The sequence below is a fragment of the Rhinatrema bivittatum genome, chromosome 4 (assembly GCF_901001135.1).
Source record: "Rhinatrema bivittatum chromosome 4, aRhiBiv1.1, whole genome shotgun sequence".
In the NCBI taxonomy this organism is placed as follows: Eukaryota; Metazoa; Chordata; class Amphibia; order Gymnophiona; family Rhinatrematidae; genus Rhinatrema; species Rhinatrema bivittatum.
In genome coordinates this window covers 468,573,199-468,587,473 of record NC_042618.1, presented here as the reverse complement: position 1 = coordinate 468,587,473, position 14,275 = coordinate 468,573,199, and the positions used below count along the sequence as shown (strand labels likewise).

The window sequence follows — 14,275 nt, the reverse complement described above, 5'->3', positions numbered from 1 at the left end:
TGCTGGCAATTTGTTCCGCTAGAAGGATCTCGGAACTTCAAGTCTTGTCATGTAGAGATTCTTTTTTGAGAAGTTCGGATTTGGGAGTCTCTTTGCGGGCGGTTCCAGCCTTTCTGCTGAAAGTAGTATCGTCTTTTTACATAAGTCAATTGGTGGAGTTCCCGGCTTTCTCAAATTTGGAGGCTACAGCACCTCATGCGAAAGAGTTGCAGCATTTGGTTGTCAAGTGTGCATTGTTGAGGTATCTTAAAGTTACTAACAGCTTCCAGTTGTCGGATCACCTTTTTGTGCTGTGGAGTGGTGCAAAAAAGGGGCATAAGGCGTCAAAAGCCACGATTATGCGGTGGTTGAAGGAAGCCATTGGCTCCGTTTATATCTGTCAGGTGCGTCTGGTCCCGAAGGGCTTATTCTACTCGTTCCCAGGTGGCATCCTGGACCGAATGTCAACAAGTGTCACCGCAAGAGATTTGCAGGGCGACTACTTGGAAGTCTTTGCATACTTTCACCAGGCATTATCATTTGGATGTCCGGGCCCTAGAAGCCATAGGCTTTGGGAAGAGTGTGCTTCGAACAGTATTCTTGCGGTCCCACCCGGCTAGGGAAGCTTTGGTACATCCCAGCAGTCTGGACTGATCTGGGTAGTGGGTATGTACAGGGAAAGGAACATTTGGTTCTTACCTGCTAATTTTCGTTCCTGTAGTACCATAGATCAGTCCAGAGTCCCACCCGGTTGAGGTAGGGGGTTTAGGAGAGTCCACTCAATCTCTTGTAATTAATCTGAAGAATGGCACAGGTTTTGTTTAGTCCTTCACGTTGTTTAATGTGGACAAGTTTATCTGTTCTAAGTTTCCACTTCCCACTGCTCGTTCAGGAGATATTAATTCGTGGTTGGTATTAATGTTCTTACTATCCTGGCTTTGGTACAGGCCCATACTGAGGGACTGCAGGTGGCACACTAGGTTATATGGCAGTGCGAGGAAAACTTTCTCTGTCTCCATCTGCTGGAAGGGAGGCAAAACCCAGGAGTCTGGACTGATCTGTGATACTACAGGAACGAAAATTAGCAGGTAAGAATACATTTTCCTGTCTTACCCACTTTTTTCCTAGAAGAAGAAATTGAAGCTTTGTAAATTGTACACCTTTGGGCTTTATTCCTGGTGTTGTGTGCACCTCTTCTCATTATTTTAACCTGTCCCAGGTATTCTCCGATTACTATTCTACTTCTGCCACAAATGTGTGGTGCTTCAAATGCAAGTGAAGTTCTTATGTCATCAGCTTAACCTTTCTTTGTAGGAAGCACATAAAATGGTACGCGAAGCAAATGTGAAACAAGCTGCTGCAGAAAAACAGTTGAAGGAAGCACAAGGAAAGGTTGGTTAATTTGTGGTGTTCTTGCTTGGAGGGAGGATTAATGCTTATTTATTTAAAACATTTATAATCCGCTTATAATAGTGTAATCCACTTAGCATGATTTTATCATAAACATAAAAACATTTTGTTTCCTGCAGAACTTTGATCCTGTCTGACTCAATGACCTTTTTAATATAGAGCACCATTCCTCCACCAATTTGATCCATCCTATCATTTCAATATAATTGAAACTCTGTCACAATGTCCCATTGGTTTCTTCTTTCCTCCAGGTCTCTGAGATGCCAATTATATCAACTTTTTCATCGAGTGCCATCCACTCTAACTCTCCCATCTTATTTGTTTTAGACATCTAGCATTTTAAACAGACATTTCAAAGTATGTTTTTTGTTATGTATTAACAACCTGCTATCAGTTAACAGGGATAATTTGACATCTTTCTTCTGTCTACATTTTACTTAGACACCTGGTCTATTTTGGCATTTATTGCAAACTCTCTCTACTGGGATGCCCTAATTCCCTATTCTCTTAGTATCCTTCAAAGATACATCATTCCCAGTTGAATTTCAGATATCAATCCCTGTTGGCTCTAATTTAATGCATAAGGGTTTCTAATGACTGCAGAAACGGGTGAGAGGGCATCCCAACCTTGTGCCTTGCTGCAATTGAATTGCCTCTCAGTATGCACCATGTACTATGACTATATCTTTAGGATCACTATGCAGAGGCTGAATTACACACATGAAATTGCCTGAGAAACCATCGCTTTTCAAGGTCTCAAAAAGAAAGACCACTCTCCCCTATGGAAAACTCTCTGCGCATTCAGATTTATCTATGCGCAGTAGAGATTCCAGCCTCAACACGTCCGTCTTCTCAGTGCAGAAGAGAGAGTTGCCTCTTAACACAGCCTTAGCTGCTTCCCAGAACAGAATCTGAGAGGACTGGTGTGCTTTATTAAACTCCATATATGTTTTCCATTTGCTAATCACAAAATCTATGAAGCATGCATTCTTGTAAAGAAAGTAAGAGGGGGAAATTTCCATCTTATCTATCGTCCTAGTTGAAACCCCTCTAAATGTCTGCATTCCCAATTTTGAAACGGTTATTTCTGTTAAACAGTAATCTAGTCTGGTTTGACAATCACGTGTTCTTGAAAAATGGGTTTATCCTTGTTCTAAAGGTGAAGAGTTATCCAGATATCAACCATGTCCAGGTTTTTGCACAAAAATGGGATACCTCTGTGTTTGTTTTGAGAAGGCATTGATGAAGTGGGAATTCTGCCTGAGAATCATAGATACCCACCCTTCAATACCATGAGGAGAGATCGTTATGTACGTGCATGCGCATATACATGATCTACAAGAAGCAGAGTCATTTTTTTTTGCTTTTGTTTTTAAGATTGATGCGCTACAGGCTGAAGTAGCAGCTCTGAAAGCGCTGGTGCTGAACACCTCCCCCACGTCACCGACCAATGAACTTCAGCCTGGAGGGAAGAGCCCTTTCAAAAAGGGTCACGTGAGGAATAAGAGCACCAGCAGCGCTATGAGCGCCAGCCAGCAGGACCTCAGCGTCCTGCAGCCTATAGTGAAGGACTGCAAGGAGGTAACACTGCAGCAGCAGCTGCTTTGCAGAGCACCGCTGGTCATTATGGGCAGGAGTGGGGAGGGAAGAAGAGGGTAGGGTGCTGGTGGAGGAAGGAAAGAACTGAATTTGGGGTGCGTCCTGGGCTTTCTCCAACGAGCTACGAACCAGTGCTTTTAGGTGATTCTCACGATTTACACAATGTAATTGAACTGAGATTCTGTAAGCAGCGTGTTTTTCTGCCGATATTGTTAATGCATGAAAGAAGTCCGCAAATTCCTAATGTTTGTTGTTGTTAAATGTATAGTGCTACCAGGCATACATAGCACTATACAGGGGCTGGTATTTTATTTGGCTGCATTCCCAGAAGAGATTTAGGTAAAACTTCAGACAGAGATGGGAACAGTTGAATCCAAAGAAACAGAAATGCTCTTTGGATTTGAATATTCTTGGTAGTTAATAATGAGGAAAGGTAGTAACAGAAAATGTACACAATCGTAACTTTGCATCGGTCATTGGGAAGAGTCTGATGCATAGTTGCTGTCTGCAAAACAACCCAGCTTTTTAAAAAAAAATTTTCACACAATAGGAGGCAAGGGACAAAAGGAACAACTACTTAGCATTTCTATAGTGCTACACGACATACTCAGCACTGTACAAATATACAAAAAGACAGTCCCTGCTCAATAGAGCTTACAGTCTAATAAGACAAACATACAGGACAAGAGACTTGGGGTATAAAGCAAGACAATGGTGAAAAAGAAAATAAACAACATGCTAAAAGCATCTCAGGGTGCAGAGCACGTAAAATACCGTATTAATATTCATAATAAAAAGGACCTTTGAAGAGAATAAAAATGCTGCAGCATCTCAATAACTCTTCTTCCAGATCTTGCTCCTCCCTCTCCCTGCCATTTTTTTTAAGCATGGCCAGCTATTGATTTTGATTGGGGAAGCCGCGCTCCGTCAAGCCCCTTTTACCCAGCACCGGCCAATAGCAGGGAGAGGGAGGAGCAAGACCCGGAAGAAGAGTTATTGAGATGCTGCAGCATTTTTACTCTCTTCAAAGGTCCTTTTTGTTATGACTATTAATTCAGCCTCAGGTTTGTTGATGAGATGTAAAGTGCTAGAGGATGACATGCCAATTGTTTCCCTGGCAAAGTTTAATGCAATGTTCCCAAGAGTAAGGGGAAGCCGGGCTTCGTCAAAAGGGGCTTGCCGAACGCAGCTTCCCCGATCAAAATCAAGTTCATCAAAAAATATAGAAAACTGTTTTTTTCCTTAAAAATGTGTTTAAAAAGGGGGGGGGGGGTGTGTGCATCTTATACGCCACTGCGTCCTGTATGCCGGCAAATACGGTACATTAAAAGGAAGTTTATATGTTGAAAAGAAAACATTTGTATTTACTTATTCACCAGTCTTGAAGATATAGTAATGTATCCTCTGTGCACAAGATTGGCGACTGGGCCAGTACAAATGTTTTCTTGTGCATTTGTTTTTCAAACCATAAAAATGTTGTTTGTTCTTTTAGGAAAAGTACACTTTTATTGAGAAAACAAATTATTTCTAAATTTACATGCACAGTTTTTTGGTTTGTTCAGAAGCAGATTCCATATTCTTTAGTTCATGGTTTCCTAGCCTTTTAGAAATAGGAGGCTCTCTCACTGGTGGCTCGTTTCATGGTCATTTAGTAAATGAGTAGCCCATCCAGCCTGCCCAGCAAGGTGCAGATTACCTCCATGCACAGGGCACCCCAGTCCTTTATAATCCTCCCTCTTGCCACTTGGGTTCCTGATGATTGAAACAGCTGATCAGCCCTAGATGAGAGGCCTAGCTTGCAGGCTGGTCTTAAGATGAGTGTTCAGGATTATTCCAGTATCTCTGACGTTTTAGATAAGGCAACCAGCTCAGAATAGCGGCCAGTAAGTTAGTAACAATATAGCGAGACCTTAATGCATGCAGGGAGGTTTGAAGTTTTTGTTCTTCCTTAAAGAATATATTTTCCTGTTCTTGAAACCACTTGCTTGTCTGAAGTTTCAAACAGCAGCCTTGCAGGACATTGCAGTAATTCCTGCAGGCAGCTGCAGAATGTGAACGAAATGTGGATAAGTCATGGGAGGGAAGTCCGTCTTCCTGACGTTCTTAACTGCTTTGGCAGGTGGAGAGAGCGCGTATGGGATGTGCAGTGAAGGTTATCCTAGCCCTGTGCCCACAGGCAGCTGTTGTATTCATTTTGTGTTACTTTTTGAAAATCTGGTTGCTGTGATCTGGCCATCAGTTGCTGCTTGCAAAATGTGTAGCTTGGGGTGGTTTTGTTTAAAAAAGTGTCTTTCTGGGTTTGTTTGTTAGGCTGATTTATCTCTGTATAATGAATTCAGATCCTGGAAAGAGGAGCCGTCTATGGAGAGAACATGTCCTTTCTTAGACCGAATCTATCAGGAAGATATTTTTCCATGTTTGACCTTCTCAAAATGTGAGGTAAATTTTGTGTGTGTGCGTTTTTTGTTTTTTCTTCATATACTCCTAACCCGTGTGATGAGATTAAAGTATTACACCCATTCACAGTAATGCTTAGTAAACATGGGACTGAACGTTCGTTCTTTTACAGACACTGGACCCTTCTGTTTTGCAAGGCATATTTTACAGTGGTGAAAGTGGGTAGAGCGAGGCCTGGTTCGGATAATTCTCTCTGTTCCTGGTGCGGAGGAGGAGTCAATGGGAAGCTACACTGAGATGTTCACATCCATAACCCTCATGTCTTAGGCCAGATTTGAGCCCAGGAAAGATCCAGTTTTTGGTTCTGGAGTTACCCTTCAGCTCTTTGCCTCTCCTTAGAGACGGATTTGTGTGAGAGATCCTAACATACACGGGGCCCTGAAGAACCAGCAGAGAGGAGAAGCATGGTGTCGGGTTCCAGGCCAGGTTTATTCGGGATAACGGGCACACACCGTCTCGCACACGGAATAGTCTCACGTGTAAGGGGCATATAGAGTTCAGGTGCGGGTACAGATAGGTCGCTCAGGATCAAAGTCCAATCCAGTCCGGGCTCCAGAAATTTAAGTTTGGGTTTAATTAAACCGGGTTTAGGTTCCTGGTCTCAGCAACCTGTTTTCAAGCCTGGGGGCTCAGTTCTTTTTTAGGGAGTGTTTATTGGCCCTGCCATCAGGCTAGCAGGCCCGTTCCCTTCGGCGCCTTAGTTTTCTCCGTGCCCACAGGTTTAACCCAGTGTACAGAGCACCGGTCAGCCTTTGAAACAAAGAAATCCAGGAAGAGAGAAATGAGTCCTTACCTCTGAAGGTCCTTCCAGCTCTCTCGTGGCATGCATCGAGGTGGTGGTCGAGTTATTTCTGTACAGCGTGAGCTGCTAGTGAGAGGCTGCTGCAGTGAAGGGCGGTGCCACCCTGCCGGGCACTAAAACTGTTCCTTGTTTTGTTTTTTTTTTTTTGTCTGTCTGTTCTTTTGTTGTTGTATTTTTTTTTTTTTTAAATTGCAGTTGGCTTCTGCTGTCCTTGAAGCGGTGGAAAACAACACCCTGAGCATCGAGCCAGTCGGCCTGCAGCCCGTTCGGTTCGTGAAAGCTTCTGCAGTAGAGTGTGGAGGACCCAAGTACGTGAAAAGCCGAGATACTTCCGGGAGAGACCCGATGATTGATTGAGTTCATAGCTTTAGAACAAGAAACTGACAGATGGCTTCAATAAAATGGGGAAAAAGCGAGCCCCTGTCATGACATAAGCTGCTGTTGTGCCCCCCGTATCCTTACATGTGCTAGAAGCCTGCATTAGCCAGAAGCCAGGGTTCGGGGACCGTTTTGTGAAGAGACAGTGATCGTGCTGTATGAATATGCCTTATTTTAATTCTTCCAAAATCTTTTGGATTTTTTTTTAAAGACTCTGCCATATCTTAAATGTCCCGTGCCGTGTCGGAACCGTTCTGATCCCTAATTTTCCAGCATGGTGCTGCCCATGTGCGAATGCGACCCATCCCTGCCATTTCCCCTGTTGGCTCCAGGACTTCTGATGGCCGTACCTGCAGGTGCTCCACAGCTGGTGAGAGACTTGCAGCCAGCTGTGAGAAGCTATAGGTTTTCCAGTGGCCAGCGTTGTCCATGGGTACATGTGAATAGTTCTGCTTCCTCTTGAGTCGTGTTTTCCATTGGGGAGGAATTTATCTTGTAGAGCTGATGGGATGCAGTCTGCTGTTGAGATGGCCTCCTCCTCGTTTTTGGGGGCCTGGGAAGGATTCTGTAGACTTTCATCCTGCTGTCTTATTCCACCCCCAAGCCATTTATACTGCTGAATCTAAAAGTGGAGATCTGAGAACCTGTGTGAAAAAAGTTCTGGCTTATAGCCTCCGGTCTTTCACTTCTCAGCACAAACCGCATTCAGATGTAGGGTAATGGGAGCAATCTGATGTGGAAGAAAGGCACAGATTACTTACATTAAATGGAGTCTTGACAGAGCTGTGCATAACCAATGTGTGCCAATCAGATCCAGCCCCCAAGACCTCAGCCCAACGCAGGCATGCCCCCCCCAGCCTGGCCCTGGCACTCTGTGACCTGTCCCTCCACAGGTAAACACCCATCACACTCATTCCCCTCTCCCCCCCCACTCTCCAGCCTGTCCCTGGCACTCTGTGACCTATCCCTCCACAGGTAAACACCCATCACACTCATTCCCCTCTCCCCCCCCCCCCCCCCAGCCTGATGCCAGCACTTTCCTCCTCCTCTCCCCACCTGGATCCCAACACCCACTTCCCCCTTCCCAGCCCCAATTCCAGCATGCTGGCCCTCTTCCCCATCCTGACCCCAGCACACTCCTCATCTCCTTCCTGACCCCAACATATGCTGTTTCCCCAACCTCAGCAAACTCTTCCTTTCATCTAACCACGGCACACTCTCATCTGTCCATGACGGTGGGGTGCACTCCCTACCATCCACCGAGCAGCGTATGAGCACAGTTTTAGAGTTATGCGCATACCTGCCAAGCTATCTGCAGAGCTCATGCTTATATGCATACCTCTGAGACCATGCACATCTGCTCCTCAGCGGGTGGCATGGGACGCAGAAATCACATGCTTCCCTAAGCATATTGTAAATATAGACACTTAACTAACGAGCATTCCCTGTACGTACCAGGATCAGTCCAGACCGCTGGGTTGTGTCTCCCTTCCAGCAGAGGGAGTCAGAGAAAAAAACTGAAAAGCACCACCCACATAACTTGGTGTGCCACCTGTGATCCCTCAGTATTTTCTCTGACTCTCAGCAGAGGGGTTGACTGAACCTGCGGTCCTGATTTTTCAATTTCTTTAAATTTAGTTACATCTTTTTTCTTACAGAGTTCTAAGGCTCTGGAAGGTTTAGTTAACATCATGTGGCTACAGCAAGTTGTTTGTATAAAATAAAAAAAAAAAAAGCTCAGTGTGGTTTTTATTTTTCCAGGCTTTTCACTCAGCAGGTAGAGGTAAGGCAGGGGCTGGCAGCTCTAAAAGCCTTGTTCCCAGCATTAAGATTGTTTGTTTGTTTTCTTTATATACATAATTTTGTTTGGCAGTAGCAAGTTGGTAAAATTAGGTTGCATGGGTGAGAATAGTTTGTGAGACCCATTTTCCAGGAAAGCCCGATAAGAAGTAGACTTGGAACTACAGTGAAAGTGTATCAGAGTAAATACCAGTAATAAGGACATCTGAGCTTTTCGTAAAGTAAATTGCCCTTTTGCAGCAAACCTGATGCAATCGTGACACCTGCTGTGTTTTCATTTAAAACCAGACAATGGATTAAAGTGATGCAGAAGCTGGATGTTCCCTGTTCGTACCCAGATCAGTCCAGACTCCTGGGTTTTGCCTCCCTGCCAGCAGATGGAGACAGAGAAAGTTTCACTAACAATGTTCATAACCCAGTGTGCTACCTGCAGTTCTTCAGTATTTCTCTGTCTCCAGCAGATGGTAGGTGGTGCAAAACCTGCAGTTCTGCAGTCAGGAGACTGTTTTGGATTTATGCGCCTGCCTCCCAGGGGGGGGTTTGGATCGAGGTGGACGAGCTCAGGGGTTGGTGACCCTTTTGTACGCTTGCTCCTTTCTTCCATGGGGTGTAAATCTGGTAGGCCAGATCCCTCCCTTTCACGAGGCTGCTGAGGCAGCTACAGGCTCAGGGCCGCTGTTTTCTTTTAGTCAGTCCCCTTTTTTGGCTGATGTTTCTTTTTTTTTTTTTCCTGCTAGCAATTCTGTGTTCCATTCTAGGGAGTAGGTATTGTAAGTCTGACTCTTTTCTGATCTGCCATGTGGCCTGTGCTCCTGGAACTTGAACCTCTGAACCAAAGGAAAGTATTGGTTTCTATGTAACAATCTGTCAGCAGCGAGGTTCCGGGGGGGGGGAGCTACCTTAGCAGCTCAGTAGCTCAGCAATGCCAGGGAGACTGGGTGTTGGCTCCGTGGTGCTGAGGGACTGTTCCCCTGCTTACTGTGGAGGTGCTGGTGTTGCTACAAGTGCAGGGAGGAACAGCATGTGCATTCAACAAAAGCATTCAGGGGATTGTGTCAAGCATGATCGCACTGGTAGAACAAGGTTCACGGATGACGGGGTCTAGCACTGAGGCTTTCCCCCTGTCAGCGTGGAAACGGCAGCCATTTTCGATTCCCTAGCAGCATTGGCGGGAGAGGCAGGGGAATCCCCTCCTCAATTATTGCCGGCATTTCTCTGTTCCGCAGAGGGGTAGAGAGGCACTTGCACTGAGTCATCGTCTCTGGTTCTGCTAGAGGTCTTCTGCTGGTTTTAATTTGCTTATGCGCAAAGTGTGTTTAGCGAGATGCTGGCTCTTGGCCCCAGTCTCCATGGATTCTCAGCCAGTCAAGAGGCCTGAGCTGTTGAGAAGCTCTTCAGACCAATGATTTTTGGTGATGGTTGTTAAACGGATTCGGGCCTAAATGTGCTGAAGGTCCAGGCGGGCTTTACTTATTTACTTATTTAGCCATTTTATATACCATCGTTTCAAATCCAGATCACACCAGTTTTCAACATAATGTTCATATTATACATTGACAAGAACAATGACATAATGAGGTCAAACAAAAAAAAATAAAATAAAGATCACAACAGTTTACAACATGACAGACTTAATGAGGCCAAACATACAATTTAAAAATGTACACTTCCCTGTATGTACCCGTATCAGTCTAGTCTGCTGGGTTTTGCCTCCTTTCCAGCAGATGGAGACAGAGAAAAACTTTGAGAACACCCTCTCTTAACCTGGTGTGCCACCTGCTGCTCCTCAGTATTTCTCTGTCTCCAGCAGATGGAGGTGGTGCACAACCTGTGATTCTGAACCACTTTTGGGTTCTTTAAAAAAAAAAAAAAAAAGTATAGAAAAGGAGAATAACTCAAAGATCAGCAGTTGTCAAGCAGAACAGGAACAACTCTCTGTCCTCCCTGGGGGACCATCCCCTTTGGTCGTAGGCTCTTTGGGAGCTTGGGTCGATGACCCTGCTTGCTCTAGGTCTCTAGTGCCGAGGATGATAGCTGATGGTCTGGTTCCCTCCCCTTGCCCTTCTAGCTGGTATTGTTTTTAAGCTGGTATTGTTTTTAAAAAAAAAAAAAGCAAGTATTGCTGTTGGCAGAGGTACAGCGGCGAGCTCGTGGCACTGAGCATCACGGCTAGAGCTCCGGCGTGGTGGGGCAGCGTTTGGAGGAGACTGCCGGGTCCAATGGCTGCTGGGAGTTGTCTGCTTCTGTTGCACGTGCGCTTCTCTGGTGGCTGGCATGCTGCCAGAGGACTTCCGGTTGAGTGTGGGAACGGCAGCCATTTTGAATACCTTTTCAGCTGCTGCGGGGGGAGGAGAGGATCTTCCTCCCGTGCTCTCACCGGAGGATTTGAACCTGGGTGGACCTCAGGGCCCTTTTGTGGGGGCAGCCGCATTACAAAAGGAGGATTTGTTGGTCTATCCGTATCTGGGTGATTGGCTTATTCATGCAAAGTCAAATGACCTCTGTCAACAATCAGTACAATGTGCTTGAAGTCTCTAGGATAGGTGGCTAACCTAGCAAAGAGCCATTTAATCCTCTTTCAAACTTTGGAGTATCTGGGAGCTCAGTTCAACACACTGGCGGAGAGAAATTGCTGAAATTGAGGAGTCAGATGAGGCTTCTGCTAGAGCTTTCAGTGCCCAGGGTCTGGGACTATTTACTGTTCTGGGTTCTGTGGCATCGACATTGGAATTAATGCATTGGGCATTCGCATGTATGTGGCCTCTGCAAGGGGCTCTTCTCCTGCTGGAATCCATTATTTGAAGAGTTTCATCTTCCTCATCCATTACAGGGGGAAGCCAGGGACAGTCTTTCGTGGCCTCTGCATGGGGCTCTTCTCCCGCTGGAATCCGTTATTTGACGAGTTTCATCTTCCTCGTCTGTTAGAGGGGGAAGCCAGGGACAGTCTTTTGTGGTGCTTGCTCACACCAGCCTTGAGTGTGCTGCGGAATTGGAGATTCTGAATTGGATGGCAAAAAGTCAAGCGGAAGAGAGGATTGCCAAAGAGGTAAAGAGTGGTAACAAAACATTTTTCAGATACATCAGTGAAAAGAGAAAAGTTCAAAGTGGTATAGTGAAATTGAAAGGTGGAAAGGATCAATGTGTGGAGAGAGACGAAGAAATGGCAGAAATATTAAATGAATACTTCAGTTCTGTGTTCACTAAAGAGGACCCTGGAGAAGGACCGACACTAGTTAACAAGAAACTGGAGGGGAATGGAGTAGATGTAACTCCATTCACAGTAGAAAATGTATGAGAAGAGCTGGTGAAACTGAAAGTGGACAAAGCCATGGGGCCTGATGAAGTTCATCCCAGAATACTGAGGGAGCTCAGAGATGTGCTGGCGGGTCCGCTGTGTGACCTATTCAATAGATCCCTAGAAACGGGAGTGGTGCCGAATGATTGGAGGAGAGCGGTGGTGGTCCCGCTTCACAAGAGTGGGAACAGAGAAGAGGCTGGTAACTACAGACCGGTTAGCCTCACTTCGGTGGTGGGGAAAAGTAATGGAGTCACTGTTGAAAGAGAGAATAGTGAACTATCTACAGTCGGGAGAATTGCTGGACCAGAGGCAGCATGGATTCACCATTGGAAGATCCTGTCAGACAAATCTGATTGACTTTTTTGACTGGGTAACCAAGGAATTGGATCGAGGAAGAGCATTCGATGTCATCTACTTGGATTTCAGCAAAGCTTTTGACACTGTCCCGCACAGGAGACTGGTGAATAAAATGAAAAGCTTAGGAGTGAGTGCCGAGGTGGTGGCCTGGATTGCAAACTGGTTGACGGACAGAAGACAATGTGTGATGGTAAATGGAACTCTCTCTGAAGAGAGAGCGGTTTTAAGCGGTGTACCGCAGGGATCGGTGTTGGGACCGGTCCTTTTCAATATCTTTGTGAGCGACATTGCGGAAGGGATAGAAGGTAAGGTATGTCTTTTTGCGGATGACACTAAGATCTGCAACAGAGTGGACTCGCCGGAAGGAGTGGAGAGAATGAGACGGGATTTAAGGAAGATGGAAGAGTGGTCGAAGACATGGCAGCTGACATTCAATGCCAAGAAGTGCAAAGTCATGCATATGGGGAATGGAAATCCGAATGAACTGTATTCGATGGGGGGAGAAAGGCTGATGTGCACGGAGCAGGAGAGAGACCTTGGGGTGATGGTGTCTAATGATCTGAAGTCGGCGAAACAATGTGACAAGGCGATAGCTAAAGCCAGAAGAATGCTGGGCTGCATAGAGAGAGGAATATCGAGTAAGAAAAGGGAAGTGATTATCCCCTTGTACAGGTCCTTGGTGAGACCTCACCTGGAGTATTGTGTTCAGTTCTGGAGACCGTATCTCCGAAGAGACAGAGACAAGATGGAGGCGGTCCAGAGAAGGGTGACCAAAAAGGTGGAAGGTCTTCATCAAATGACTTATGAGGAGAGATTGAAGAATCTAAATATGTACACCCTGGAGGAAAGGAGGAGCAGAGGTGATATGATACAGACTTTCAGATACTTGAAAGGTTTTAATGATCCAAAGACAACGACAAACCTTTTCCATAGGAAAAAAATCAGCAGAACCAGGGTTCACGATTTGAAGCTCCAGGGAGGAAGATTCAGAACCAATGTCAGGAAGTATTTCTTCACGGAGAGGGTGGTGGATGCCTGGAATGCCCTTCCGGAGGAAGTGGTGAAGACCAGAACTGTGAAGGACTTCAAAGGGGCGTGGGATAAACACTGTGGATCCATAAAATCAAGAGGCCGTCAATAAAGAGTGGGTGGCTAGCCAGAATGACGGCTACTGCCTGGAGACAATACCCTTATTCAATAAACATACACATGGTTACTGTGACTCCAACATCGCTCTAAGCTACAACAGCAAGAGGAAATGTGGAAAAAAGGATTTGCACTCACAAAGTGGGGAGTAGCTGGCTTGTTACGGCGGTTACTACCCCAAACCAAATAAGCCTGATACTTCACTTTCAATGCATATCCAGCATAGCTCTCTGCTTCAACGGCAGGGGAGAAGAAAAACTGATACTTCACGCATATCCAGCATAGCTCCCTGCTTCAACGGCAGGGGAGAAGAAAACCTGATACTTCACGCATATCCAGCATAGCTCTCTGCTTCAACGGCAGGGGAGAAGAAAAACTGATACTTCACGCATATCCAGCATAGCTCTCTGCTTCAACGGCAGGGGAGAAGAAAAACTGATACTTCACGCATATCCAGCATAGCTCTCTGCTTCAACGGCAGGGGAGAAGAAAAACTGATACTTCACGCATATCCAGCATAGCTCTCTGCTTCAACGGCAGGGGAGAAGAAAAACTGATACTTCACGCATATCCAGCATAGCTCTCTGCTTCAACGGCAGGGGAGAAGAAAAACTGATACTTCACGCATATCCAGCATAGCTCTCTGCTTCAACGGCAGGGGAGAAGAAAAAAGGATTCGCACTCACAAAGCGGGGAGTAGCTGGCTTGTTACGGCGGTTACTACCCCAAACCAAATAAGCCTGATACTTCACTTTCAATGCATATCCTGCTTCAACGGCAGGGGAGAAGAAAAACTGATACTACAAGCATATCCAGCATAGCTCCCTGCTTCAACAGCAGGGGAGAAGAAAAACAACCAATAAGGGCTGAACAACACAGTCTGGGTAAAACAAATAAGCATGGGTGTAGCTTGCTTATTGCGGCGGTTACTTCCCCTACTACCCATAACTAATCAAGCTTGATATTTCACTTGGTTGCAGCTCCATCACTGCTCTCTACATTAATGGTGGGGGTGGAAGGGAAATAGAACCAAAGAGCTAAGAGAAACA

At 45.6% G+C, this 14,275-nt stretch overlaps 1 protein-coding gene across 6 annotated transcripts in view; it reads left to right on the top strand.

Moving 5' to 3' along the window:
* RAB3IP (RAB3A interacting protein) overlaps positions 1–14,275 on the top strand; it is an 80,005-nt gene that overhangs the window by 42,194 nt on the left and 23,536 nt on the right. For all 6 annotated transcript variants that reach the window (XM_029597202.1, XM_029597196.1, XM_029597200.1 and 3 more), the window contains exons 5-8: positions 1,294–1,371; positions 2,767–2,970; positions 5,299–5,427; positions 6,443–6,555. In XM_029597202.1, the coding sequence (XP_029453062.1) occupies positions 1,294–1,371; positions 2,767–2,970; positions 5,299–5,427; positions 6,443–6,555 (524 nt within the window). The remainder of the gene's footprint in view (positions 1–1,293; positions 1,372–2,766; positions 2,971–5,298; positions 5,428–6,442; positions 6,556–14,275) is intronic.